Genomic DNA, 13,984 nt, shown 5'->3' with positions numbered 1-13,984 from the left:
TGCAGTCACATTATATGTGACACACAGTAGAACTAAATACTGATTAAAACATATTTTTAAATAATTTCTTATTTCTTCCTGTATTTTTACTGGAATGAAGCATTTTTCTGAAATTGCATTTGCAGAGTGCTCCTGAGGTCACAACAGCACAACAAAAGATTTCTATTTGAACTACAGTCATGTATTTACTGGCAGGAATGATGAATTCTCCATGCAACTCGTATGTCATCAGTGGCTCTGGAAGGCTTCTGTAAAACAAGGATGACATAAAAATTTAACTATATTTTCTTCTAGCTGCATTTACTCTAAGCAGGAAACCTTTTTAACATTCAGTAGCATAATCCTCATACTGCAAGTAACCACTGTTACAGAGGCCCCTGAATTCAATGACTTCTAGAATAAATGGAAAACTTGATATTATCAGGAAAACAAGACTAAATGCATCCATTCACCTTCCATGAGCTGAAGTGATGCCTCCAGTCTAACATAAGATACCTTGCCGATTTTAACACCAAGATTGTTTCTCAGATGAAGATTGTGCACAAATACTCTGCAATTCATTCTTCACTAGTGTTTTTTGAACAATAAGAATCCCAAGTCAATGCCTTACTGGAAAAACACTAATGTCTTAACAACAACCACCATCACCAGAGTTAAAACCGTTTATTAAATTGACTTTACTGATGCTCATGAATACTGGAGTAAATACTCGGATGGGAAATACTGTAGGGGAGAAATACTTCATCACGTACACTTTTCCTTTTTTTTTTTTTTTAAACTTTTCTATATTCTGTATTATAAAGATACTCTTGTATCTTTATAATAGTTCTGCAGCAACCATTGATAGTGGTTGTAGTAACATTTCATTTAATAAAAATAGCAGATTAAAAGTACCATGCTTGTGTTATGCTACAAGAGATACACAAAAGTGCAACACTTTATGTTCTTAGGCAATTTAGTAAAATAGCTTGATCAGGAATTGGCAAAGCCATTTAAATAGAGAACAGATTTAAATTCTTTTTTAAAATTTTTAACACTCAGAATATTTTTACTACTGCACACAGAACATCAGAGCAAGAGTCAGAAAGAAAAGAGGAAAATATTAAAAATTTCACAGCCTTTTCTGTTTTCATTCTACCACACTGAAACACAAAAAGGAAACAAATTTTAACAATCTTAGCTAACTTTCAGTAATGACTCTCAGCAAGTTTACTACCAATTCTGGTTTCTGAACCATTAGTGAAATGCTTCTGTGTCTAACAGTAAAGTGTTTGGGGGCTTGTCTCATATGAAGGTGTTAGTGTTGCTAAAGTATTTTGCTTCCCCCAAGACAAATAACAAATATGGTACGTGCACAAAATGAGCTCCTATTCTAAAATGTAGCAAAACTAACCAGTTTTTAGCTTAACACACTGCATAGGAGAATTAAAATAAGAATTTATAAACTGAAAAACCAAATAAACAAGAGACAGCCTTACCGCAGATACTGCTTCATAGCACTAGTAATTGTCTTCACTTCCCAATCTACCGAGTTTTCAAGGTCAACTTCATTGCAGGTTTTTGAATCTAGAAAATAATCAGAAAGAGAAGAGGGACATGAAAAAAGGGAATTCTAAATCAGTATGGCCTACATGAACAGCAACACATTGGCCACTACATATTTGCTCACATGAACGTAGAAGCAACATCCTTTTTATTATTATTAGGTGATATGAGGAGACCAAATATCCAAACCTGTTTATAAATTCCATCCATTTTCATATTTTGTTTTTAAAACTATTTACTGCTGATTTTTTTTCTTTAATGAAAGATTAAAAATCACCCTTATGTAAAAAGATCTCTATAGCAATTGAAATTTTCACACCTCTAATTAAACAGAGAGATGTTCACAAACACAGAAAGATATACCAAAACAGTTAAGGGAAAAAAGACCCTCTAAGAAGAATTTATCTTTCACTCTTTTCTTTCTTATTTAAAGTGATAAATCCTTTCCATAGTTATGCCTGTAAACTGTGGATGAGAACAGTCAAAGTGCAGCATGACCCTCTGCATTGTGTGAAAACCTTTAAGAGGTGCTTCCAAAGTAGGAAAAGGAGTCTTCACTGAATGTTTGCCTTACTTGATCAGTTTTAGCCACTGGATAAGAAATACTTATTTGCTTAACCATTTGTCAGGTTCACAGAACTCCCACCTTCTCCCAGGTTAGTTGGTAGAGTCTTGGAACAAGACATATGCCCCCGAAAGTTTTGTCTGATTGACCCATCAAGTTATAGTGTTTTTGACAGAAGATAGAAAACAAGACAGCACACACACAGAGAACGTTTTGCAATCACCAAAACCCCCTTTTGGCCTGAGAGCAGGAAGCCACAGCTAGCTGACACAAGAGGAGCACACATATATGGCCAGCCTAGCCCAATGTATTTGCTGACTTTCCTGTTATTATTTACTGCTACACGTTTCCATCAGTCACTGCAGTGAAGGGCAGCAGTGGCTGACACAGCTACGTGGGGACCCGTTCATACAATTCAGAATTCATTTATTACTTGGCTTATCAGACAAACGACAGACACATTTAAAAAATCAAATTAGGATCCCTGATTAAAGGTGCAGTCCTTTTACCAGGACTAAATAATTTTGTTCTAAAAGCTGTGCCAAGCAATTATTTCTGTAACTGAATATTCTCCCTCATTATATCAATTATTTAAATCTCATTTTAAAATACAGGTCAGATAACATTTTCTAGCAAACTGTTACTAGCCAACCACCACCCAAAATACTCAGGATTGTCTCAGATATAAGCTTCTTTTTTTCTCTTTTTAGCTTGCTAGCTGCTTCCATGTTCAAATTCTCTTTTTTGAGAAGAAAATTTGTCTCCTGAATTAATTAAATAAAAACTGCCATCACATCAGAAGCTAGCAAAATCTATGGGGGTTTTGTTACTAAACCACTATGTAATATCCAGTTTTTAAATAGCTGCTTCATAATCATCAACCTCCTTTACATTCAAAGTATGCACTCTGTTCATTGAAATTTGTTGATGGATTTTGGGAGGAAAACAACAGGCATCAGAATTCCAAAGCAAGCCTTGTAAAATAAAAAATAGAAGGTATTGTTGAAACATTTCATTATCTCTTGGAGGAAAAAAAAAGAAAAAAATCAGCCCTGCTACCAATCCCCAGTTTGATTGTAGAAGCCGTCAAGATTTAAAGACATTTTCTTCATTTTTGGTTTGCCATTTGCTTTACATTGCTCTGTGCCCCCCCACCCAATGGATTTCACTATTCCTGCTCCATTTTTCCCCCTCTACTTCAAACATCCCAGACCATTGTAAGAACTGGAACTTCAACCAGATTTAAAAAAAAAAAAAATTACTCTATGGTTGTTTTCATGCTACTTGTTCACATAACAGCCACTGCGCACTGAAGGGCAACTTTATGCCTATAAAACTAACCGTGCACATTTAAGAACAGCTTTTGACAGAGCAGCTCTAAATTTTATGCAAATCTTTCTGAAAATAAGAGAGCCAGAGTTTATAAAATTTGTCCAGTTCACTAAAGCTGGTTAGGAGGAGACTCCCTCTGCTTTCATATGCAATATGCCCACTGTAGGTGCGCATGCATACTGTCATCTACTGTATGTAAAATAACAAGGAATTCCATGTCATTGTTTTGAAACCTGCTCGTTTTGGGAAGGCAGAAGCACCTGAAAGCTTCCTTCGACATGTAATATCTGGTATTGTTCACACCAGACAGCATCAGAAATCAAACCTGAACTCATCAGTAGAAACTGCAAGTCCTCAGCAGTCATTTCCCACAGGCAATGGTCCATCTGAAAGCTGATCTATGCAGTGGCTTGTACAAAATCTATGTAACAGCGTGCAGGAAATGAGCCACATCAGATCTATAACACAGATCATCGATGAAACAGGAACTGGGCCCCCATGCACTTCCAGAACTGAGACTCCTGATGGCACACTGAAGACCTAATATCACATTTCCATAATATTGGAAGTTCTAGCTTTCTATCCCTGTTTACAATGAGATGTCTGGTTAATTTAACATTTTCCCTTAAAAGGCAGAGAGTGTTTTCCTCACCAGATGCCTGCCTTTCAATTTAAACAAGATTATTGCTGCAAAATAGCACAATACCAGTTACAGGTAACTTCATGGACTAAGTTAATTGTAAAATTAACTTCTTTTTTTTTTTTAAAGTAGAATTGTATATTTGATTGCTAGGCCTTACTTTGCAGAGACTTAGCTCCACTAGATTTTTGCATTACAGATGAAAATCTATGCATTCATAGTACTAGAAAAGCATATGTTGGTCTTCTCATACTCTCTTGACTCTCAGTGTACTTTCCAAAATTTTACAGAAAATATTCTGAAAAAGAGACAAAACTACTACAAAAAAAATTACATCCCTGGTTACCATTTGGAAGACTCTTTTTTCACATCGGGCCTTTCCAACTGTGAACCTCATGGTTAATGATAGGTAGCTTTAAATACTTTGAAATTTTGTCAAACATTTTAAAATACAGAAAGTTAATATGAGGATTTTATGATTCTGAAAAATCTTTCATATAAAAGGGTATCTAAGAGTATGCCCAGAGACAAAGGATTAAAGATTAATCAGTTATTTTAAATTCTCTGTACCACTGTATATCAAAAAGGAACCCTCTTTGTTCTTCTCTGAGGACAGATAAAGAGCACAATAGGATCACTTTCAACAAATCATCAGAAAGGAGCACCTGCTTGAAACCTAACTTTTTCCTGCTCAGTATTTTGCCTCATCTTGATACCACTGTGTCCTTCCTATGTCAAATAAATACATGAAACTTGGGAATGACAGAAAAATGTTTCAGATTTTAAAAAATAACTAAAAGCAGATGCTGGAATTCCCAGTAAACTCTTCCAGCTGCTACTGAACCACTGGCAACCTGAGTCTATTTAATTTGGATACCAGTAATGGCAGCAAGGAAAATCTGCCTGCCAGACCTGCACGCCCAAACTAAGCCAGCAAGAATAAAACTGAAAAGCATCTCATGATATCAAATGCATTTAATCAAGGCTCTCTGAGTGACAGCACGTCATTCTCCCCATGGTCAATGGCTAAAGATGGTTATTGCTTACTGAGGCTAATCTCAACACAGATAAACAACTATGAAAATCTGTTATATATCAGTCATTTTTATTAATCCCAGTTCGTATTTCCAAGAAGAATCTTTTTTCTATAATACTTTAAAGGTTTACTAATGGAGTACTTCAGGGTGCTGTTAATATTGATTAAAGTAAGACACCATAAATTAATATTTAGCAAGGTCATTATGACAGATTGATATGACATGCAGGTCCTCAAGTCTCAAGATGTCTTATCATTTCTGAGGAGACAGCCTGTTTGAAAAAATAAAGGAAGGAAAAGAAAAAGTCTTACAGGTGGCACTGAACTGACAGCAGCATATAATATAAAAGCGCTTTGTCATTCACATAATGTCTGGGGTAATGAAATGAATTCACTTTCTGGCTTCCTTCAGTTTGCAGTGCCAAAGAACACTGTGTTATCAGCACAGATGGAGCATGCATGGTTCTGGAGAAGAGCCTGGTGCAAACTGCAAACAAGCTTCTTTGCATACCAATGAATCCCTGAGAATCAGACCTTTGCTGTCAAGTGACAGGTTTGGAAGCTCTATAAAAATGAACTAATCCCAGTGGTCTTGTCTGACTGCATGTACTGTCAGTGCTCAGGACAAGAAATGGGGGAACACGGCACATTTTGCAGTCATGGCTACTACTTTGGTGAGAGATATCAGGCAGATGAGGGATTTCATCCAGGTGCCAATATTTCTCTCTTTGCCCCCCCCCCCACCCCCAGGGACAGCAGAGTGGCAAGAGAACTCCAGTCACTGGAATTAAAGATGCATCAAAATTTCCAGAAAATAAAGGGAGAAAAAAGTTTCTGAGAATTATTTCAGCTATCTAGGTGTAAAAGAGCCTAAGATGTTACCCGCATATAAGAGCTATACAACAAAGTTTACAAAACCAAATCCTTTCTCCATCTGTCTCCTGCCTTGACACACAGTTATTATTAATACATATAGCATATCCCTCCTCTTAAACCAAATAACTCTTTGATGGTAGGCTTAAACAGTCTTATTTTGCACAGTGATTAACTAAAGGCACACATAGGTGTGTACACTTGTACATTCTAGACAAGGGAGAAGTGGAAACATCAAACAATGAAGCAACTAGCTTCAAACTTTCCTGACTTTGGTATTTTGAATTTTCTGATCAGATCCTTCAACTTAGGCTGCTTTAATCCCACTTACATCAACCTTGCACAAAGCACATGCTTTGCTCCTACAGGTCCCATATTAGTTCTTAGTTTATTCCTACCAGCTAATCTAGGTCTTTCTAAAGTAGGAAAACTTACAATGATATGGTGATTATTTACATGGACTAGAGCAAACTGCTGGCAGGTGCTTTAAAAACTAAATATTGACAGTAAAACAACATGAAATAAAATATTGAAAAAGTATGTGTAAAATAGAGGCATACCCATCAACAAACTCAGAAGTCTCTGGACCTTTGAACTCACCCCCACAACTCTGTACAATCCTTGGTCATTTATACCTATTATGTGAGAAAAAAAAAAAAAAAAAGCATGAGATCAACCACAGTCAAATTTAGCATTAAAATTTTTGCCCCAGGCAACAAATTCTCTTCAAAGACAGACAGACTACATAGCACATTATAAATAAAGTATTACAAGAATTCTTTTGTTACTCTGTGTTTTTAAGAGAAGTTCACATTATGTTTTGATAAAGGTTTCATGTACCTCAATTCCAGTTCTGAAACTGGGAGGAGAAGCAAACAGGGACAAACCTTTGCTTGAAAATAAATAAATAAATAAATAAATTGATAAACAAACAAACCACTGTCTAATTTCAAATTTTTTAAATTGCATTTTGGGTATATTGACCTCCACATTCTAATAATGCAAGAACTGACCCACCAAACGCTAAATTAAGATTTCTTCAATAAATTTAACAGTTCCTTTTCCCCCCCCCCCCAAAATGTGGTGACTAAAAAACTTTGGATGAAGAAAAACTTAAGCTTGTTTCCAGTCCTCAAAACCAGTACTTTTTCAAGTTTATAAATGCTTTCCATTTAAGATACAAGGCCTAATTCCAACCCACTGTGGTCCACAGAGGAGTTACATCCAGAGGCACCACCAAAAGCTACTGAACAGTTTTGCTTGGGATGAACAGAGGAGCCATAACCAGCGCAGTATTTTCAGTCCCCTACTCCCATTCTTTATGGACACTGGACCACTCTCCTGGCATTCCTCTGTGCCCTTCCATTGTATCACACAGATTCACTTCTCTACCCTTTTTCTTCCCCTGTTTTTGCTCTCCTTTACATTACCCAGTTTTATCCCCAGGGAAGTAAAATTGTGAATATAAATTGAATAAAAACGGGAGGGAGAGAAGGGGCAGGGAAGAAAGAGGGCAAAATAAGGTACCTCTTTGTCTGCTGCATTGTTTCAGAGCCCATATAGTGGGAGGTAAAATACTACACTACACAGATGTTTGAGAGGTCTCACAAAAAGCAGCCATCTACAAACACAATCTACCTTCATAATCACATGGGCCTGGAAGAGTAGAAATGCCACGAAATACCTGTGTTTCTACTCCAAGGAAATCTTTTCAAATAACAGATTATGTGGTATTCTTATTCAAAATATCCTTCAACAAAGGAAGAATTGTGGAGAATTCCCAGCTTCAATACCAAGCTGTTCCAACCCAGGGAAGGAATATTTAAGCCAGTCATATGAGAAAAAGCTTCTTCCCAAATAAATATTAGATGAAGTATGTAAAAATCATTAGCCTTTTAATGAATTACTGTCAGACAGAGCCATAATACACAGCAATAATTCTCAATATGGTAGAGAGAACTTGGCATTCTCTACCTCCTCCTCTTGCCTAGACTTGCTACATCTTTTCTCTCTTCTCACACAGTCTGCAGCCTCCTCGGCCATCCCAGATCCTTGAGCCTGCTGAAGTCCTCCCTGTCAGCACCTCTTCCTCTGCCCCAGCAGGGAGCTGACAGGCTACAGCTGCAGCTGCTCCTTCCCTCAGTTGCTCCATCTAGGCAGAACCAGCCCTTTTTTCCTCCCAAGGTTGCAGGCACCACTGGAATGGTGCCGAATCTTAAGCTGGATGCCAGGTTCAGAGCTGGCTCAAATTAACAGAATAAGCCAGATCTCCTCTATTTTATCTGTGCTCATCAAAACACACAACTCTGGAGTATCCTCACAGTTCAGCTGTGCACAAAAGAATGAACTGAAGAAAAACCCAGCTATGTGGCCACAACACTATTCTTCTCAAAATATGAAGTTATCAACACAGCCAAATAAGTTTTCCAATGATACCTAGAGCAAGTATGATAGCATGCTATGCACCACTTGGAGACACTAAAAAAAACCTCAACAATATAGTCCTTGATACACTCCAAACAAGAATGCACTACAAATCTGTCCTGAGAGCAGCAAATACTTTTTGCTTCAAACTTCTCAGAGGTGTCCAGGAAAATTCTGGTACCAAACTAACACCAAGCTTTGCCAAAATGCATCACACTTTTTTTATGCAATGTCTTCTACTACTTTTAGTACCACAGAACAAGCCTTCTGCATCATATGCAAGATGCTAAAAAGCTGTAAGAAATACTGTCACACTCAGCTTTTGCTCATCTCAGAAGTTGATTTGTGACCTCCTGTGCATCTAACATTAAAACTGGGGGGAACCAACCGTGCTGACCCCAAACATACATTTACGGGCTTAGAAATAATCGAGGTCAAACCACAAAACCTATTGCTCAGTATTAAAACTGACAGGATAATGCAGGAGTCTCTGAAAAATGGCAGCATTGAAACCATGACAATCCTCCAGCAATAATCATGAGTCTGTGATAGAGATTATCAGATAATTGATCGGTTTCAAATTCATCAACCCAAAAAAAGCACAGCTAATTGCTAGCAGATATCAAGGAGCGCAAAGAGGCATTAATATTTCAACATAGTTTTAGATGATACCTTTAAACATACTTGCAAATGATGTTTTATTTAAAATATACAAACCTAGTTTGAAACAGTCCTATTTCTGATTTAATCTGCACATTTCAGATCTTCAGCACACCCAGCACTGATAACACTTGGCATTTACAGAACACAATTGACAGGATGACTCATTGCAAGGAATAGCTCACCACTGACTGAAATGCTGAAGGGTTCAGACGCTCTGTCTGCCGGCTCAACCACTACTGGCAACCTGGAGCAGTAAAGCCCCACAGCACAACTTCCTTCATATTTACATTATCTCAAGATGTTTGGCTGCCTGATACCAGAATTTGGCACAGGTACACAGTTTGTTAAACATGCTTAGAAATGTAAGGTATTGTAAGCAAGATAGTAATTTATACTATTGTAAGCAAGGTACATAGTAGGCAAGTTTACTTTGCGACCGGCACTGTGCATGAGGCTGACACAGACTTGCAATATAGCTGCAAATACAACTTCTTATACCAAAATCCATGGCACAGAAACTGCCAAACAAGTGACACTCTAAATTCAAGGTAACAACAGAGGGGTTTTTGTCACTTGCAAAGGTTTTCTACTCCCTCCTCACGAGGTACTATCTGCCTGAGGAGCAGACGGCCTGGACACGCAGCTCAATGCTGCCATCTCTCTCTGCAGCTCAGATTGGCAACTCCGGTAGTTCTGAACTCGAGACAAACACTGCTTCGGCAAACACTTCACCCATCACGTCCCCTCAGAAGGTACAACCAACTACTTGCACACAAAAACGTGCACAGAGCCTTTACTAGTGGAGCAAACAGCTCTTGGTTGTTTCTATAAACATCTACCCCATTCTGTTATTCTCAGTAGAGAATAATAAATTAAATACTCCGAACAGAATCCCCAAATGCTCTCTCCAAGACAAAACACAGGTGCACATCCAACCAGCAAGGTACTTAGTATGCAAGAGATGGGGTGCATATCCTGATACCTCAGCACCTCCTACCAGGTAAAGCACAGCCAATCTCTTGGAAGGCAATGCTGAATCAGAAGCTCACATGCATTTTAACCAAGACACCGATTTTTGTGCTTCTATTCATTCAAAGCAAATAATTCCCTTTTTGGCTTTATAAAAGGGAACATAACTGAGAAAAAAATTATCCAGCCATTGACAAGTTTATGTTCGATATCTCTGTTATGCTCTTCTCTCTCTGAATACCAGACTACTTCTGCTGTGACATGACAAGACTATTCTCAGTTTCCACCCACACTAGACTGTCCTCTCTTTCCACCCACGCCAACCTCACACCCATTATGATTAAAAGAGATAAAAACATGGCACACAAGCACCGTCTCTGAAGAAGCATCTGTCCTGTTTTCTGCTGCTGAATATAACTTGCTTTTGATGTGTTATCATTGAAGTAAAATAACCAAGTAAAAACTGTTTTCAAGAAAAAGCACAGGTAGAAAATTCTGCAGCTTGAGAGATGGATTTTCTTCATCATACAACTATTTGTCCAAACTCTTTTGAGACAAGCAACTGAATGCTCTCCCAGCCTCCATTTGTTTAGCTCAACAGACATCAGCAGAAGGTCCTTTAGGGGTTTTCTTGTTTTGTTTTGGAGTGGTTTACTTGGTTTGGTTTGTTTTGTTTTTTAAATGCAGTTGATGTTAAATTAAGAATCAGTAAACAGAAAATCAACGACTGCTTGAAATGTACTGGACAAATCAATTGGATTGAAACCGAGCTAAATGGATTGTTGAGTTCCTGGAAGGTAGTATCTCACCTCAGTATATTCTTGGAACCCCAAGAAAAGAAATATTCATCGAACACTGATTTATTTTCTTTCTTGAATACTCTCCAAAACAAAATTAATAGACACAAGTCTTTTCCGTTGGCCGTAATTACCACAAAGCACTCTATTAACTGTACATCTTACAAAGGCTGTGTACAAGGGACAGCAAAGCTGCAAAATCTCCAAAGATTTTGGGAACTTTAACCCTCTCCCAAGTACGTTTCAGGGCAGATCCCACCATGGGGAGATGTCCTGCTAACCCATGAAAGCTCATCATTTGTCTTGAACAAGAGAGTTACACAAGTATTTTGCACCTTCTTACACGCCCCTAAATCAAGGCATAAAGGACAGAGTGAACTTAAACCTCCACTCAGTTTAACCTATCCACCCACAGCCCTGAGGAGAAAAAACCCCCAAAAAACAACAAAAAACATTTTCCCAAATAGCCACTTCATGAAGAAAATATTCACATTTTTCCACAGCTGTGTTTTTGTTTCACTTTTCTTGCAGGGTGTCAGAAAAGAAAAAAAAATAGCCAACCCACTACTTGAAGAAAACTATTTGAACACACTTAAAAATAATAAACCAAAATATAGTATACTCCACACTGCTTATAGTAAGGAGGATTCATGAGGTATTGTAAGGTAGTCAGTCACTGTACCGTAGGCCAAAACTACCTTTCATTACATGAGCACATGTACCCTTTTCATTAAATCTGCCTCATTCACTGCAAAGAGAAGATCCAGACTACACTGAGACAGGGTTTTGCAGTGAAGACAACTTATCTGTAGGATGCCAGCTTTATCTGCAATGTTTCCCAGCTGAAATATTCAGAGTGTAAATGCCGGTAACTGAAATTTTAAAGTGATGAGACAGGCAAACTTATCTGAAAAATATTCAAAAGAACAGAATGAACAAAAATAACACCAGATAGAATATGGCCTAATCTGGAATAACATCTTTAATGCAGCAGACAGGACTGATACAAAAAGCTTTAACAAAAAAAGAAAATACACGTTACATACTTCTTGCTGTTTAAATGCAAAATTCTAAGTATCATGAAGGCTGCTTGTGTTCCTAGTAATATTGTACAGTAAGTGTATACATGGAAGACACTTTTTCAGTAAAATGCTGCACTGACAGCAAGCATGAACCTGCTCCTCTGTTCATCTCACTTAAGCTGGACTGTGATACACAGAGATTTAAGTATTCTGCCTTGTGCTGTGCCAGACCCCTAGGAAAAAAGGATTCAATTCCTGAAAAATTCTAAGCGTCCCCTTTAGGAGTTGGAAGGAAAGCCAACAATTTAGGAGGAAACCAAAATGCAAACAAAGAAATTACAACATCTCTTTTAACAAACTGAGACATAGACTGTAACCAAGTACCAACTTTCACACCTTCACCTCTTTTTTTAAAAACCACAACCAAACAAGCTGGTTCTCCACACCATGCCATATAAAATGCAGTGAGTCTCAGAGTGACTGGTCACCACACACTTCAGCAGAGCGTCCCCAAAATCAATCCCAAATACCTCTTGAATACTGTTGCACAGTGACCTCTCCTCCATCTCCAGTTCTGGAACTACAGCAATGAGTATATGCAACAATAAATCCCAACAGATTCTTTGCTCCTGGTGTGATACTAACTCCACGAAAAGTACTTCAACATGTTTTGTTAATCACTTGCCTGCTCAGCTCCTGTTCTTCTGTCTTAAGAGACTGAACAGAAATGAAACACTAAAATAAATTACTCTGTTCCAACAGCAAAGCAAAGGTACAGGCACTGCCTTCAAAACACAGGTTTCTCTTAGCTGCTGTGCACAAACATTGGCTCCCTTTGTCAAGAGAGGTGCTATTTCCTACTTGTGAGCACTTCTGGCAAACACATTTCTTGCGAGAAAGCCATACATAAAAGGATGGGACTGGACAGACTCCTGTTCTGGTCAGTTTATCAGTGAAATGTCTGCCATGGTAAAGTCTTTTCCAGAGATCTACAGGAGACTTTATCATAGAGGCCTTCTTCACAGAGCAGACCAGCTGCTTCACCCTCTTCACAAACAGGTTGGGTTGATCATTACCTCGTGTTTCAACAGCACTGATGCACTTTTTGATGATGGTGAACCCTATCTTATCCAATTGTGCACCTACAAGAAAAAAAAAAAAGGTTGAACAGTTTTAAAGCACCATTACAATTATGTCTTTCACCGAAAATAAGGCTAGACTCGATCATAAAGCTAGGACTTTTGAGGCAAAACTGTAAATATTCTGAAATTGGTAGAATACATCACTTTTTATAGAGAAATTCTGCTTTTCTCCTTCACAACCGTGCCTAGCCCAAGCAAAGGCTTGTTCTGGTGATAGTGGCTTCAGTGAATCTGTTCACAGCAGCATCCTTTGAAGAATGGGATCTCTGATTAGTTACACATGTTAGCAGATGCAAGATGGAATTTAACAGTACTTACTGCAACATCGACAACATCTGAGAGAGTTCACCAAATGGGACAAGGAAGTACTTATGATGAAAAAACATAATCATCAACAGCAGGGCTTTTACTGAGTCCTACCCTCAGCCAAAGAAATTCCCACACTAAAGATACAGGACACATGTATATCATTTCACAGCAGTTAATGATCTGACTACATGAAAGCAGATGCATGAACAGGACAACAGCTGAGCTCCAGCATTCCTTTGTTGTTTCTATCTTACTCTTTTTCTTCACATCAAAACTTCATTTAAAAGCTTATATTGCAAAACTGCCCTCCCCCCAAACATCTGGCCTTCTTGCTCCTGAGGACCTGGTCTTGCACCATGAAAAGAAAAAAATCTGTGGAAAAATTTCTATTAATAACACCAGGATCCAGCTTTAATCAGCAATTTCAAGTTCTTAAAAAAGCAGGCAGAAATTGCCCCATAATCAAAGAAGGATACCTGTTTTCACTCTCATACTTTGCTAACAGAAGAAAGCTAATGTTATCTAAAGAAAGCCATCTCTTCTACTTCCATATCTTGATTTATATTTTAAATGCACACGTTCAGCTTTTTTGCTGATCTTAACATTCAACTGCAACTGCTTTTAAAACCGTACTTACACAGACTAACAGAAATGTACACACAATCTG

The 13,984-nt window shown here is 38.0% G+C and overlaps 1 protein-coding gene across 2 annotated transcripts in view; it reads right to left on the bottom strand.

Annotated features, from left to right (window-relative positions):
• ARHGAP10 (Rho GTPase activating protein 10) overlaps positions 1-13,984 on the bottom strand; it is a 145,189-nt gene that overhangs the window by 58,023 nt on the left and 73,182 nt on the right. For both annotated transcript variants that reach the window (XM_042049978.1, XM_042049979.1), the window contains 4 exons: positions 12,943-13,008; positions 6,552-6,626; positions 1,479-1,566; positions 190-248 (listed from right to left, as the gene is read on the bottom strand). In XM_042049978.1, the coding sequence (XP_041905912.1) occupies positions 190-248; positions 1,479-1,566; positions 6,552-6,626; positions 12,943-13,008 (288 nt within the window). The remainder of the gene's footprint in view (positions 1-189; positions 249-1,478; positions 1,567-6,551; positions 6,627-12,942; positions 13,009-13,984) is intronic.

Source organism: Corvus kubaryi, unplaced genomic scaffold (genome assembly GCF_017639235.1).
Source record: "Corvus kubaryi isolate FWS band 111438036 unplaced genomic scaffold, C.kubaryi_AGA036_p1.0 71, whole genome shotgun sequence".
Taxonomy (NCBI): Eukaryota; Metazoa; Chordata; class Aves; order Passeriformes; family Corvidae; genus Corvus; species Corvus kubaryi.
This window is presented reverse-complemented; position numbering and strand designations above follow the sequence as displayed.